The following is a 14,974-nucleotide window of genomic DNA, read 5'->3' on the forward strand; positions in this document are numbered from 1 at the left end:
CGGAGATCCTGGCAAACCCTCAAAGGCCGAGACCCACCCCACTATGATCAGCCTGTTTCCCAGTGCTTCCAAATCCCAGAACCACCACCAATCAATATTCTGACAATGCCAAATGGCTTAACATTTCTGTTCTTATGAGACTTCCAAAGCATGCAAGCTACGCCACTGGAGATCTGCTAGATTTTAAAAAAAACTTTAATACTTTATTATATCGATAAAGGCAAATTATATTGTTTGAATTTATTAGGCTGTGAATAACTTGAAAGAGTGGAAGTTTCTGTGATCCAATTAAAGTCACTCCTGTGAAAGGTGGCAGGGCTGTTGTGAGTCTTTAAATAAGAATTCTTGCCGTAGGAACATAAGGACTTAGGAGTAGGGGTAGCCCATTCAGCTCTGCTCTGCTGTTCAATAAGATCATGGCCAGTCTGAATATGGCCTCAACTCCCCTTTCCTGTCTGCCCACCATAACCCTCGACTCCCTTGTCTATATTATGTGGGAGAAAAATCACAGCCTGGATTTTTCAGTCCGTAGTGAAGCACAGGCAATCGTCAATGACCTCAACGAAAGCTGTACTGAGAAATCCAGCAACCTCTGTGGCAAGAACTTTAACATGCATGTTATTGATTGTAGCATTCTTCAATAAGGATTCCCAATGTCAAACTGCAGTAATGTCATCAAGCCGTCCAAGCAGCCAATCACATGAAAAAATTCTCACAAACATAATAATAATCAAAACACTTCTTAAAAATTTTTTTTTTTTTTACAGAGACTGAAATAAAGATTGGGACATAAGCATGGATTTGAGGTAGAAGCTGAAATAACATGAACAAATTTTAAAAATAGTTTTTAATTATTTTTATGAATCAAATTAATCAATCATCATGGAGACATTTAAAAACATTCCACAAATACTTTTTTTCAGGATCAGATCAGTTGCTCAGCAGTCATTAATACTCATAACTGTTAAAAACCCAATTATGCCTTAATGAACAATGCTCAATCTTTTAAGGGGTTTCTAACAATAATGAAAGTGGAAAAGGAAATGCTCTGACTAATTCAATTGATTTTGTTGATTGCTGGCTTGGGGGCAGGAAGATTGGGTCCTCAGCACAGTCTGTGGTAGGGGAGTGAATGACAGGCCACAACTTCAGAATTTCTTAGCTAATCTGCAGCACAAAATCCTGTAGTTGTAGTCAGATTCAGAGGCAATAATGGCAAACACAGATGGTTTGTCATCAAAAATCCTGCAACTCCCAGGCCAAAATTTATAGCATGACTTCACAATTGTAACTTGGCTACAAATACAAGTTGTAATTTTTCATTTAAAAATGTTCTTAAACAGTTAATTATTTTCTTAGATGAACTGATACTAGTTATGCAACGTAATACAAGTTGCTTTCCGAAAGCTATTTTTCCGTATTAGTCAAGTGCACGAGGGCAAAACTTCATTTTATTTTCGATTTATTTTTAAATCTACACAATTGCGAGTAAAACTGCCCATTACAGAAGTAATCAGAAAATGAGTTTTAAATTATTCTGTACATAAACAAAACAAATTGCACTAATATGGTTTTACAGCGCAATTTATTTCTTCAAGAGGGAAACTGTTATCCTGGCTGCTGCCAAAGGCTAATAACAAAAGAATGAGTTTTAAATTTGCATGACTAGATATTAACAGGGAATCAAATACCAAGTCAAAAACTAACAAGCAAATCACTTCTTCTTCCATTCTTCTTTTTCCTTTTGTTCGGAGATAACTTCTTTAAGGTATGGCTCTAGGTAGCGTACATCCTGGAACATAAAAAAATCTGTTCTATTCAGACTATCAATTATAAATGTAAAATTTCCTATATCTAACTAAATATTTACATAAATAACTTATCTTTACTCCTTTAAGGAATATTTAATAATAAATTTGATAAGGTAAATGTAGGGAAGATGTTTCCACTTGAGGGAAAGACCAAAACTAGGTGCTATAAAATATAATACATACATTAGGGAATTCAGGAGAAGCTTTTTAGTCAGCAAGTGGTTAGAATGTGGAACTTGCTACAACAAGTAGTTGAGGCAAATAACATTTAACAGAAGCTAGATAGGAATAGGAAATTATGCTGATCGGGTTAAATGAAAAGAGGGTGGGAGAATGTTATGGAGCATAAACACCTATTTATGAAATAAGGCTTGGTTCTACGCCTATACATTCTACATAATGACACCCAGCGACAAGTTCCTGCAGGGTCGAGCCTACACCTTTCCCCATCAAAGGGCCAGCGAAAGAAAGAAAAACAAGATAAGTAAATCAATCTATTGCTCATGGGCATATCTAAGCGACAAGCTTGAGGCTTTTGGCAGCTGCTTGGGTTAATGTCAACTGTCAAGGCACTTGCATGGCTGGGGGGAACAAGAAACAGTGCAATGGATAGAGGGAAGAAAACCCTACTGTCGAGAATATTTCCCTTTTTACAGAAGTCAGCACCAATGCTCAAATTACCTGCTCATATTTTGTCCACATTTCTTTTGGAAGGATTTGATGCTTCAAGCTCAAATCCAAAGCTCGTTTTATGCGGAACATTCTCTCATTGTAAAGGTTTTCAGGCAACCTTCGCACAGCCTCTTTCACGTCATCATTTTCAATGAGTGTGTCATCTCGCACAAGTCCTGGAAACAAAAACGTACTTAAAGTATTTATTTCATTCACGATAAATTCAGAAAATGTAATTGTCTGAAAATAATTTCTTTAAAACCAAAAAGCACCCATACTGAAGCAGAACTGATTTGCAGGAGCAGGAAGGATAATGCATAATGAAAGCAGACCATAAACAGAAACTGGATCAGCCATGTTTAAAGGTTGTATTTTGTCATTGGCATGGCAGGTTTCCAGCAGGCTACATCAGGTAGTAGATTTTGCTTTATTTCAATTATTTTGGGGTGGTGTTTAAAAAAAACATAGAAGTTCAGCAGTAGAAATCACATCATCCACAATGGGGTTAGCAAAAAAGGAAGAGATAACAAATGGTTTCTCGAAAGGATATTAACAGATGCCTCGGAATAGACTGCTACTTATAAGTGCCACTTGGATTTGTAAAGTGTTGTTATGTTAGTGAGCTATTAATCCAAAGAATGCAACTTCAAATCCCATTATGGCAGTTTGAAAATTTGAATTAAGTTGGAAAATCTGCAGTGTTTACTATCTACAGGATGCACTACGAAACTTGCAAAGATTTCATCTGCACTTCTTAAACTTGTGACCTCCATCACCAGGTGAGGTGATTGGAAACACGAACACCTCATGTCTTCATTCAACTCACACACCATCCTGACTTATTTCATCATCATCGTTGGGCCAAGATCTTAGAAACTACTATTTAACAGCATTGTGGGAGTATGTTCACCCTGCTAAATGAATGTGTTCAAGAAGGTGGCTTACCACCACCTTCTAAAAGGCAATTAGGGATGGGCAATAAATACTACCCGTAGCAGCAATGCCTATACCCTGAGAATGAAAGAAAATATGGATAAAAAGTCAAAGAGAATATAAACTAAAACTTACCATATTTGTTGAACCCTGCAGCATTGTAGTACCACTTCCGTAGGCCCTGAAGCAAACCGCTTGTTGCTTTGACTAGGGGAAGGAAAAGATACAAAACACATTACTCATCTACAGAAGAAAAACTCCAAATTGGATTACCAAATTTTTGACTTAAACTCAGTGCACACAGAAATACTCACTGGAAGAAAATCATCTAGCCAGACCACCTGTTTAATAATGTGTTCTTGGGATTTGAGGAACAGCTGCGTTTTTCGCTGTTAGTTTGGGATTTCTGAAAGCATTTTTCATACAAATGATTTGGGAATGATTTATGCTCAAGGGTTTCAAAGGTTGTAATGTAAAGCGAATTTAGGGATCAGCCCTGGCTTATCCCCAAAGTAGTGGCACTCTTGCCTCCACCAGATAATTGTGGGTTTAAGCCCCACTCCAGGGACTGATGCACAAAATCCAGGCTAATACCTGAAGTGCTGCATTACTGGAAAGTCTACCATTTGATAGCGATGCCAAACCAAGCCCGGATAGGTTTCTAAAGTGGGCATAAAAGATCCCATGGTGGGGAGGCAATGACGTAATGGTGTTGTTGCTAGATTAATAATCCAGAGACCCAGGGTAATGCTCTGGGGACCTGGGTTTGAATCCCATCACAGCAGATAGTGGAATTTGAATTCAATAAAAATCTGGAATTAAAAGTCTAACGATGACCATGAAACCATAGTCGATTGTTGTAAAAACCCATCTGGTTCATAAATGTCCTTTAGGGAAGTAAGTCTGTCGTCCTTAGCTGGTCTGGCCTACATGTGACTCCAGACCCACAGCAATATGGTTGACTCTAAAATGCCCTCTGAAAAGGCCTAGGATTAGAGGCAACAAACCACTACAAAGTCACAAAAAAGGAATGAAACCTGATGGACCACCCAGCATCGACCTAGGCACTGGAAACAACAACGGCAATCGCAGCCCTGTCAACCCTGCAAAGTCCTCCTTACTAACATCTGGGGGCTAGTGCCAAAATTGGGAGAGCTGACTCACAGGCTAGTCAAGCAACAGCCTGACATAGTCATCCTCGCGGAATTATACCTTACAGATAAAGTCCCAGACTCCATCATCACCATCCCTGGGTATGTCCTGTCCCACCGGCAGGACAGACCCAGCAGAGGTGGTGGCACAGTGGCATACAGTCAGGAGGGAGTTGCCCTGAGAGTCCTCAACATCGACTCCGGATCCCTAGTCTCATCAGGTCAAACATGGGCAAGGAAACCTCCAGCTGATTACCACCTACCACCCCCATGCCAACCCAACCCTGCAGCTGACAAATCAGTACTCCTCCATGTTGAGCATTACTTGGAGGAAGCATTGAGGGTGGAAAGGGTTCAGAATGTTCTCTGGGTGGGGGACTTCATTGTCCATCACCAAGAGTGGCTCAGTAGCACCACCACTGACCGAGCTGGCCAAGTCCTAAATGACATAACTGCAAGACTGGGTCTGCAGCAGGTGGTGAGGGAACCAACAAGAGGGAAAAACATACCTGACCTCATCCTCACCAACCTGCCTGCCGCAGATGCATCTGTCCATGACAGCATCGGTAGGAGTGACCACTACGCAGTTACTGTGGAGACAAAGTCCAGCCTTCACATTGAGGATACCCTCCAACATGTTGTGTGGCACTAACAGCGTGCTAAATGGGATAGATTTCAAACAGCTCTAGCAACTCACGACTGGGCATCCATGAGGTGCTGTGGGCCATCAGCAGCAGCAGAATTGCACTCGAGCACAATCTGTAACCTCATGGCCTGGCATATCCCCCACTCTACCATTACCACCAAACTAGGGGATCAACCCAGGTTCAATGAAGAGTGCAGGAGGGCATGCTAGGAGCAGCACCAGACATACCTAAAAATTGAGGTGTCAACCTGGTGAAGCTACAACACAGGACTACTTGCGTGTCAAACAGCATAAGCAGCAAGTGATAGACAGAGCTAAGCGATCCCACAACCAACAGATCAGGTCTAAGCTCTGCAGTCCTGCCACATCCAGCTGTGAATGGTGGTGGACAATTAAACAACTCACAGGAGGAGGAGTCTCCACAAATATCCCCAGGCTCAATGATGGAAGAGCCCAGCAGAGCAATGCAAAAGATAAGGCTAAAGCATTTCCAACAATCTTCAGCCAGAAGTGCCGAGTGGATGTTCCATCTCACCCTCCTCCTGAGGTCCCGAGCGTCACAGATGCCAGTTTTCAGCCAATTCGATTCATTCTACGTGATATCAAGAAACAGCTGAAGGCACTGGATACTGCAAAGGCTTTGGGCCCTGACAATATTCCGTCAATAGTACTGAAGAGTTGTACTCCAGAACTTGTCGCACCCCTAGCCAAGCTGCTCCAGTACAGCTGCAACACTGGCATCTACCCAACTATGGGGAAAATTGCGCAGGTATGTCCTGTACACAAAAAGCAGGACAAATCTAACCTGACCAAGTACTGCCCCATCAGTCTACTCTCAATCATCACTAAAGTAATAGAAGGGGTCATCAACAGTACTATCAAGCAGCACTTGCTCAGCAATAACCCGCTCACTGACACCCAGTTTGGGTTCTGCCAGGGCCACTCAGCTCCTGACCTCATTACAGCCTTGGTTCAAACATGGATGAAAGAGCTGAACTCCCAAGGTGAGGTGAGAGTGACTGCCCTTGACATCAAGGCAGCATTTGACTGAGTGTGGTCAAATCAAGGAGCCCTAGCAAAACTAGAGTCAATGGGAATCAGGGGAAAAACTCTCCGCTGGTTGGAGTCATGCCTAGCACAAAGGAAGGTGGTTGCAGTTGTTGGAGATCAGTCATCTCAGCTCCAGGACAACACTGCAGGAGTTCCTCAGGGTAGTGTCCTAGGCCCAACTATGTTCAGCTGCTTCATCAATGACCTTCCTTCCATCATAAGGTCGGAAATGGGGATGTTCGCTGATGATTGCACAGTGTTCAGCACCATTCACTACTCTTCAGATACAAAAGCAGTTCATGTCCAAATATAGCAAGATCTGGACAATATCCAGGCTTGGGCTGACAAATGGCAAGTAACATTCACACCACACAAGTGTCAGGCGATGACCTTCTCCAACAAGAGAGAATCCAACCATCACCCCTTGATGTTCAATGGCATTACCATCACTGAATCCCTCACTATCAACATCCTGAGGATTACCATTGACCAGAAACTGAACTGGACTAGCCATATAAATACTGTGGCTACAAGAGGTCAAGGGCTAGGAATCGTGCGATGAGTAACTCACCTCCTGACTCCCAAGAGCCTGTCCACCATCTACAAGGCACAAGTCAGGAGTGTGGTGGAATACTCACCACTTGCCTGGATGAGTGCAGCTCCTGCAACACTGAAGAAGCTGGACACTGTCCAGGACAATGCAGTCCACTTGATTGGCACCACATCTACAAACATTCACTCCCTCCACCACTGACGTACAGTAGCAGCAGTGTGTACCATCTACCCAAGATGCACTGCAGGAATTCACAAAGGTTTTTCGGACAGCAGCTTCCAAACCCACGACCACTACCACTTAGATGGACGGGGCAGCACCACCTGGAAGTTCCCCTCCAAGTCACTCACCATCCTGACTTGGAAATATATCGCCGTTCCTTCACTGTCGCTGGGTCAAAATCCTGGAACTCCCTTCCTAACAGCACTGCGGGTGTACCTACACCACATGGACTGCAGCAGTTCAAGAAGGCAGCTCACTGCCACATTCTCAAGGGCAACTAGGGATGGGCAATAAATGCTGGCCCAGCCAGTGAAGCCTACATCCCATAAATGAATAAAAAAAATCTATTTTGAAAAGAGTTGGGGACTCTTCTCTCCGTCCTGCCAAGATTTACCTCTGAACTAGCACCATTAAGAAAGATTATCTGGTCATTATCATATTTATGTTTGTGAGAATTTGCTATGTGCAAGTTGGCTGCTATCTTTCCTACTTCACAACCGTGACTACATTTCTAAAGTATTTCATTCACTGTAAAGTGCTTTGGGACAGCCTGAGATTTGAAAGGCACTATATCAACGCAAGCTTCACATATTTTTCACAAGTTTAAAAAGCCACAAGCTATTGCTTCTAAGATCGAGGGAGGAAGTGAGGCATTAATGCTCGAAGTTACCACAATCCAGGGAATTTACCTTCAATCACTCCAGCTCAGTCATTGAGCTGGAAAGTGAGTTATAAACATCCCAAAACATAATGGGGGAGAAGGAATTTCTGAATAATTTTATACGGAACAGTCACACCCCAGGGGAAAACAAAAGGTTCAGGAAAATCAGAGTGTGACTGTTAGGGAGCAGAGTAGCAGGGCAATAAATACTGTGGTTGAGCTACAGGTGCCCTACACACTGGCCCTGTACAACAGGTGTGATGTACTGGATATCAATGAGGGCAAGGAGAAAGACTGCAAGAAGGACAGTCACAACACAGGCAAGGCACCATAGCTGGGGGAGGGAGGAGGAAGAGCAGAATAGTAATGATTCTATAACAAGCAGGATACATACCCACTCTGCAGTCATGGACATGAATCCCATAAGGTGCGTTGCTTAGCAGTGCCAAAGTAGGGGATAACTTGTGATTGCTAGAAATTTGGAAAGGGAGGGGGATAATCTAGTTTCTTTTGTTTGTTCATGGGATGTGGGTGTCGCTGGCTAGGCCATTATTTATTGCCCATCCCCAGTTCCCCTTGTTCAGAGAGCATTTAAGAGTCTACGTTGCTGTGGGTCTGGAGTCACATGTAGGTCAGACCAGGTAAGGATGGCAGATTTCCTTCCCTAAAGGACATTAGCGAACCAGGTGGGTTTTTATGGCCATCAGCAATGGTCATCATTGGGCTTTTATTCCAGATTTTTATTGGATTCAAATTCTACCATTCGAACCAGTCCCTTATCGATGTTTAACTATAAAAAAAATCCAGTGATATTATCCAAGGTAAACTACTGTAGCTTTAATAAAGGCATGCCACAAGATTTTTCTGGCTTGACTGGATGGCTGATTGAAAGTGCATCCTCTCCCAGCCCACAGCTCCAGCTGCTACATCTCACGGCTACAATTCAGCTGCCCAACATCTATAGCAGCTCAAACAACTCCCTTAAGCTCTCCAAGGTAACACTAAAATACCTTTTTTCCCCCCTTTCATCTTAGGTTCCATTGTTTTCACACCTCTTTGAAACTCAAATCCTTCCAAATATAAGATCTTTCATGCTTCCATCTTGCTTTACTTTTGGGTCAATAAAATATAATATCCCCACTTCCATTTACCTATGAAGCTCCTGTAAGATGCAAACATGCTTTTTGCACCTCTGACTCTCCTTTGATATTCAAACTTTCCACTTATCAAAAAATGCAAATGTTAGAGCTAACCTATTTACTTGTACCTCAAACCTAATGCCGCTACCCTTTTCAAGTTTTAAACCCTCCCAAACAACCTAGTAGTCTCTGCCCAGCTTAATTAAATCTACACACAGTCCTTTTCACAGGATAACATAATATTCCCCAAAATATTTTTTAAAAATCCATTTCTCACAATATACACTTACATATATATAAATTCAATTTAAAAATTATACATTGTTCATCACAGATCTCAAGGATAATCATCTCTATATTATTGCTGAACAAATGACCTGCTAACAAAGCTTTTCATCTTGCACTCATCAGGATAGTTCGCCAATAAATTCCCAACTGTAGCAGGGGAACAATTTATATTGCATAAGAGTGCAGATTGGTTGGCAAGTGGACTCTGACTGCAGGAGACATTGCCATGGAGAATGCAACATGGAGCAGCTAACTGCCCAGCTTTGCTCAAATTCAAATCGGCAGGTCAATTCTGATTGACCAAGACACTGCACTGAGGAATGAACCAGGGAATGACTGTTCCCTAAGCTTTTGTTTAGACGGAAAATGTGTAAGTTCCTTTTGTCTGCAGAGGGCAGGGCCGTGTGTGTGAATATATGTGGCTTCCAGCATCTGTAAGTGAGCTACACTGCAAGCCCAAGTGACAATCTTAAATTGGTTTTCAGTGTAATCCTTAGTAGAATCAGGATTGTTCAACAGGTGCTGTCTAATTGCAGAATCACATCTAATGTTGGACACACTGTTTTGAGTTTTGCAAGCGTGTTCTGGTTGGGTATGGGCAGTACTTTGCCTGTTGCAAACAGCTGAAGGGGCATGCTGTTTGATATGATCTAATTGTTAGGACATATGGCCTATATACCTTACACCACGCCAGCAGTAAAATTCATATACCACATTGTTCATTTGTGAGATAGGCAAAACATCTTTTTGACTTGATGGCAGCATCCTGTTAGTGGAGAATACCACTCATGTTGCTACTGCCTATTAGCAGCATGCAATAGCTAGCTTCACCTGTTGCCCAATTTTTTGAAACACTTTACCCTTCCAGGGTAACGTGAGGCAGATTGGACACTTTTCAGGACTGAAAGTGGTGGCCTTAAGCCTGTTCATAAGTTTGCGTGATATACAGCAAGCGATGATCTGATCAGGGTGGCCACTATACTACAGGGTGGTTTTGATGTGCCCTATTTCAGCACCAAGCTTGCACGATGAGCAAATGGTTTGGGCCCTATTTACGAGGTTGCCTACAAGGTCAACCTATAGTGCATGGGACTGTAGAAATCCCAACGCATATACGGAACAGTGAATGTAGGCTTGCAGTAGAGCGTAGTAAAGAACCCTTTGGCAGATTTCTCAACTAGAATGTTGAGGAAAGGAAGTGTGTTTGACTGCTCCAATTCAAAGGTGAATTTGAGCTCAGGAAGAAGCCCATTAAGATGTGCAAGGATGTTCTTACATGCAGCTGCAGATTCAAATACAGCAAAAGTATCATCTATGTATTGGAAGTATGCAAGGGGTAGGAGGTTAGGTGTCATTCCATCGACGATGCGTTTCTCGTGGAAGCCAACAAAGATGTTTGCGAGAGCTAGGCCTAGAGGGGATCCCATAGCAACACCATCTATTTGTGCAGGCATGGTGTCATTAAAACTAAACAACCAGGCAAGTTGCTGAATTTATCTCTGGATTACTGCCTGAGCCACATGCATAATGACATAGAAACAGTCAGATCAGAAGAATTAGCATGGAACTACAATATAGTGGCAATAATAGAGACCTGGCTCAAACAAGGGGAGGATTGAGGACTTAACGCTTCTGGCCACAAGGTATATAGGAAAGAAAAGGAAGGAAACAAGGAAATGGGGTTGCAGTATTGATCAAACAAACTATTATAGCACTGGAGAGGGATGATATAGTTGGAGGTCAAAGACAGGGTCTATTTAGTTAGAATTAAGAAACAATAGAAACTATTATAGTACAGGGTGCATACCATGGGCCACCAAACAGTGGTCAAGGGGGCAGAGGAGCACATTTACAGGAAAATGCGAGAACTACAGAAGTGATAATTGGAGACTTCAATTAGCCTTGTATAGACTAGTATAGTAACAATGCAAAATGCAAAGAGGGGGAGGTATTCTTGAAATGTGTACAAGAATCTATCATGATTACTGTGTTTCTAGCCCAACAAGGGAGAAAGCTGTGCTGGATCTCATAGGCATGTTTCAGTAGGAGAGCATATGGGCAAGATCATCAGGTTTTAAATAGATATGGAAAAGATGAAGGAATAATCAGTGTAAAAATACTTAAGGGATATGGAGATCAGACAGGAAGGTGGAGTCGAGGATAAGCCTTGATCTTAAATGGCAGAACAGACTCAAAAAATTATGGTGGAATCTTGATCCTATGGTTTATGTTATGATAACTGGAGGAGGGCTTACTTCAGCAAGTTCAAAGGGGATCTGGCCCAGGTGGATTGGAATCGAAAATTGGTAGGCCAAACAGAAATTGAGATTATCTGGTCATTATCACTTTGCTGTTTGTGGGTGTTTGCTGTGTACACATTGGCTGCCGTGTTTCCTACAACAGTGACTGCACTTCAAAAAGCACATAATTGACTGTAAATCACTTTGAGATGTCTAATGGTCATGAAAAGAGCTATATAAATGTAAGTTTTTCTTTCTTGTTATTTCTCAGAGGCTGATATGAGGACCATTGCATTTTGTGATATGTATAAATGGCCTGAACTTGGATGTATGGGGCATAATTTTAAAGTCTGTTTACTACATTTGAGTTTTGTGTGATCTGCAATGAGGAGGAAAATAACACACTTCAGGGTAACACAGACTGATAAAATGGACAGATACAAGGTAGATGAAACTTAAACAAAAAGATGTGGTGAAACATTTTGGTAGGAAGAATGAGAGGATAAATAAATGATAGAATTTTAAAGAGGGTGTGAAAACAGAGACTCAAGGGCCACATGTGCACATATCTTTTGAAGGTGGCAGCACAAGTTGAGAAGGTTACAAAAAAAAATTCAAGATCCTTAGCTGTATAAGGATAAGCAAGGAAATTATGCAAAACATTTATAAAACATTGATTAGGCCTTAGCTGGAATATTGTGTAAAATTCTGGACAACAGGAAAAGAAGGATGTCAAAACCTGAGAGAGAAGTTTACTAGAATTTACCTAGGATGAGGAACTTCAGTGATATGGAGAGAAGCTGGGGTTGCTCTCCTTAGAGTCCAGAAAGTTAAGAGATTTGATAGAGGTGTTCAAAACCATGGAAGAGTAAATAAGGAGAAAGTGTTGATACAGATTTAAGGTAATTGGCAAAATAACGAGAAGTGACGCAATGAAACAGTTTTTATGCCAGTTATCATCTGAATTACTCTATTTGAAAGTGGTGAAGGCATATTCAATAGTAATTTTCAAGGGAGTATTAGATAAATACTCGAACTAGGCAAATCTGCAGGGCTATAGGGGAAATCCAGGATGTTCCACCAAAGATGCAGCACAGGCACGAGTGGCCTAACGGCACCATTCAATGATTTCACCCAGGTCACCTTGAGCACCGCAGGCTCGATATAAAGACAAGCTTTTCCTTTCCTCTCCACTGCTGGGTCTCAATGTCAGAGAGTCACAGGCCTCAGGGCGGGAGCTACGCCTCCTGCTGGAGCTAGTCACAGTCACCGGGCTGGAGCTCAGCCCTGAGTGGGCTCTCCCCACTCCAATGACCGGCGGCGGATCGCCCCATATCCCCTTCAAGGACAAGCAGAGGCGCCCACCCTTCACCAGCGGCCGTAAACCACCCAGGAGCCGCTCAAGAACCAACACAGACAGGTTTTACCACGGCCGGACCCTGCCTTACCGAAACGGCGATTAGAAACCACCAGCGCTCACCTGGAGCTCTCGCCGCCATCTTCCCACTCAGGAGCTCAGTGCCGCTGCGCGGTGCTCACTGTCCAGAATAACCAGCAGGGCGGGATGGAACGTAAAGACGTTGTGCGTGCGCGTTCCCGCGGCACGGCGCAAACACGCGTGAGCATGCGTGCGCCAAGTAAAGCCTGCGTGCGCATGCTCGATGTCTGGAGTAATTACGAACCGCGTGGCCGACATAGAACGCAAGCATGTTCTGCGCGTGTCTGTGTTGATCACAGGAATCTGCTCTTGATCTCTCCCCGTGCACTGAGGGAAGGTGCGGCATGCTGCTAGTGAATGGGTAAAATGCAGGCTTTTTATTCGAGATTTCTCCACGTTGGCAAAGTCGGGAAGAATAACTCTCAGATAAAAGCAAAAAACTGCGGATGCTGGAAATCCAGAACAAAAATACCTGGAAAAACTCAGCAGGTCTGGCAGCATCTGCGGATAGGAGCACAGTTAACGTTTCAAGTCCGAATGACCCTTCAACAGAACTAAGTAAAAATAGAAGAGGTGAAATATAAGCTGGTTTAATGGCGTGGGGGGGGGGGAGGGGGGGAAGAAGAGCTGGATAGAGGGCCAGTGATAGGTGGAGATAACCAAAAGATGTCACAGACAAAGGGACAAAGAGGTGTTGAAGGTGGTGATATTATAAAGCAGGTTTTAGTAAACACCTTGTCAAACACCAGGAGAGAAATGGAGAGCAATGAAGTTGAACAAGGCAAAAGAGAGATACGAAAATCCTGACGGAGAAAAGAACAAAACTTCTTTAAGGTGGGCATTCCTTGAAGAGAAGTATGGCAGCAGTGTTAGTGAGGAAAAAGGTGAAATTCACAGATCCGGCAGTGTCGGAACCGCAGTGCTCCAGCCACAAACTGCATCAAATAAGAACACATAAGCACAAATAAAGTCCACAGGCAGCATTATTGTCTTTGACCAGAGGACCGACATTCTTTGTGGAAGTGCGATCCCTATTTCCCTGTTGCTTGCCACATTAATTTTTCAGCTGATTCTGAACTCGGTCTTTAGCCTTCTACACTGTTTCAACAGGGGTCAATGCAAGCTCATCTTTCTGCTAGGTATTTTTGCAGCCTTCACAGTAACTTCAATAAATTCATACCATAACTACACTTTCAATTTTCTCTCCTGACAGTGTGACAGGAGGAACCACAAAACACGAGGACAGACAGAGAAATGGAGGGGTTTTCCAATCATCTATCAACTGCCAGCTGCATAGGCGGTCGCGCTGCTCATCAGCAAAGTCTTGGCATTATTGGCTGATGGAGATGGGGAGGTCTCCCAGCTACCTGATGACAGAATTAAATATCAGAAAAAACAGCCCTCTGGCGTACAAGTTATTAATGTTGACAATGTCAGCAGCCAGTGAAATGATCGTGCATAATAATCATTTAAAACATTTTTACGTTTACAGCTGTAATCTTTAATCTCCCAACTGGTCTTCAAAAGTCCAACAGGAGATGGTGCAGAACGACAACTCCTCAGAGAAGGTCACACATTCCCAGGGTGCACCGTCACAAGACTCACAGACCATGCACCAGCTCAGATACTTTTACTTCAGTTAGACCAGTAAGAAGATAGTTGGGTTTTCATCTTGTAATTCACATATCGCAACTGAGCAAGAGCAGATGGTAGAGACAGGGACAAAAATGGAGAGTCCATGGCGGAAGCTGCAGAAAGCACCAAGCTTGGCCCAGCTGGATGCAAATGTTGAGTCTTGGGGGGCTGTCGACAAAAGGATATACATCTGGAGCAACAATGGGCAATGTACTAGCAGGGGTTCCAGCTTCACTGTGCACACTTGCGGACAGATTTATAAAGCATCAAACATGGCCTTCACATAAATGCATGCAGGCCTTCAACACTAGCTTCTGCACTATAAAGGCCACCTTAGATAGGATTCATCAAACCCTAACCTTGGCCATTCATCACCTCACTGATCTGCAGCAAAATGCTTTCTTACTCATGTTTAGGTCTGACTGCTGCCAAGAAAATCAGTTTAAATACATTTGACAACTTGCATCTAAGTAGCACCTTTAAGAAAGTAAAGCATTCCAAGGTGCTTTACAGGAGATTTTTTGACATTGAGCCA

At 42.8% G+C, this 14,974-nt stretch overlaps 1 protein-coding gene across 1 annotated transcript; it reads right to left on the reverse strand.

Annotated features, from left to right (window-relative positions):
* Positions 1 to 829: 829 nt before the first annotated feature.
* uqcrb (ubiquinol-cytochrome c reductase binding protein) lies at positions 830 to 12,935 on the reverse strand. Its single transcript, XM_078540813.1, has 4 exons — positions 12,847 to 12,935; positions 3,552 to 3,623; positions 2,493 to 2,659; positions 830 to 1,792 (listed from the first exon to the last, which is right to left on the reverse strand). Exons 1-4 carry the CDS (start codon positions 12,863 to 12,865, stop codon positions 1,715 to 1,717), a joined length of 336 nt encoding a protein of 111 aa, XP_078396939.1. The 5' UTR covers positions 12,866 to 12,935; the 3' UTR covers positions 830 to 1,714.
* Positions 12,936 to 14,974: the final 2,039 nt, after the last annotated feature.

This window comes from Cetorhinus maximus, chromosome 4 (assembly GCF_964194155.1).
Source record: "Cetorhinus maximus chromosome 4, sCetMax3.hap1.1, whole genome shotgun sequence".
NCBI lineage: Eukaryota > Metazoa > Chordata > Chondrichthyes > Lamniformes > Cetorhinidae > Cetorhinus > Cetorhinus maximus.

Bases quoted from the DNA above. Each gene is read 5' to 3' on its own strand.
- uqcrb (XM_078540813.1), bottom strand. The intron at 2,660-3,551 runs GTAAGTTTTAGT...TTTTGTTTCCAG, and splicing joins TGCAGGGTTCAACAAATATG to GACTTGTGCGAGATGACACA. The intron at 1,793-2,492 runs GTAATTTGAGCA...TTTATGTTCCAG, and splicing joins TGTGGACAAAATATGAGCAG to GATGTACGCTACCTAGAGCC.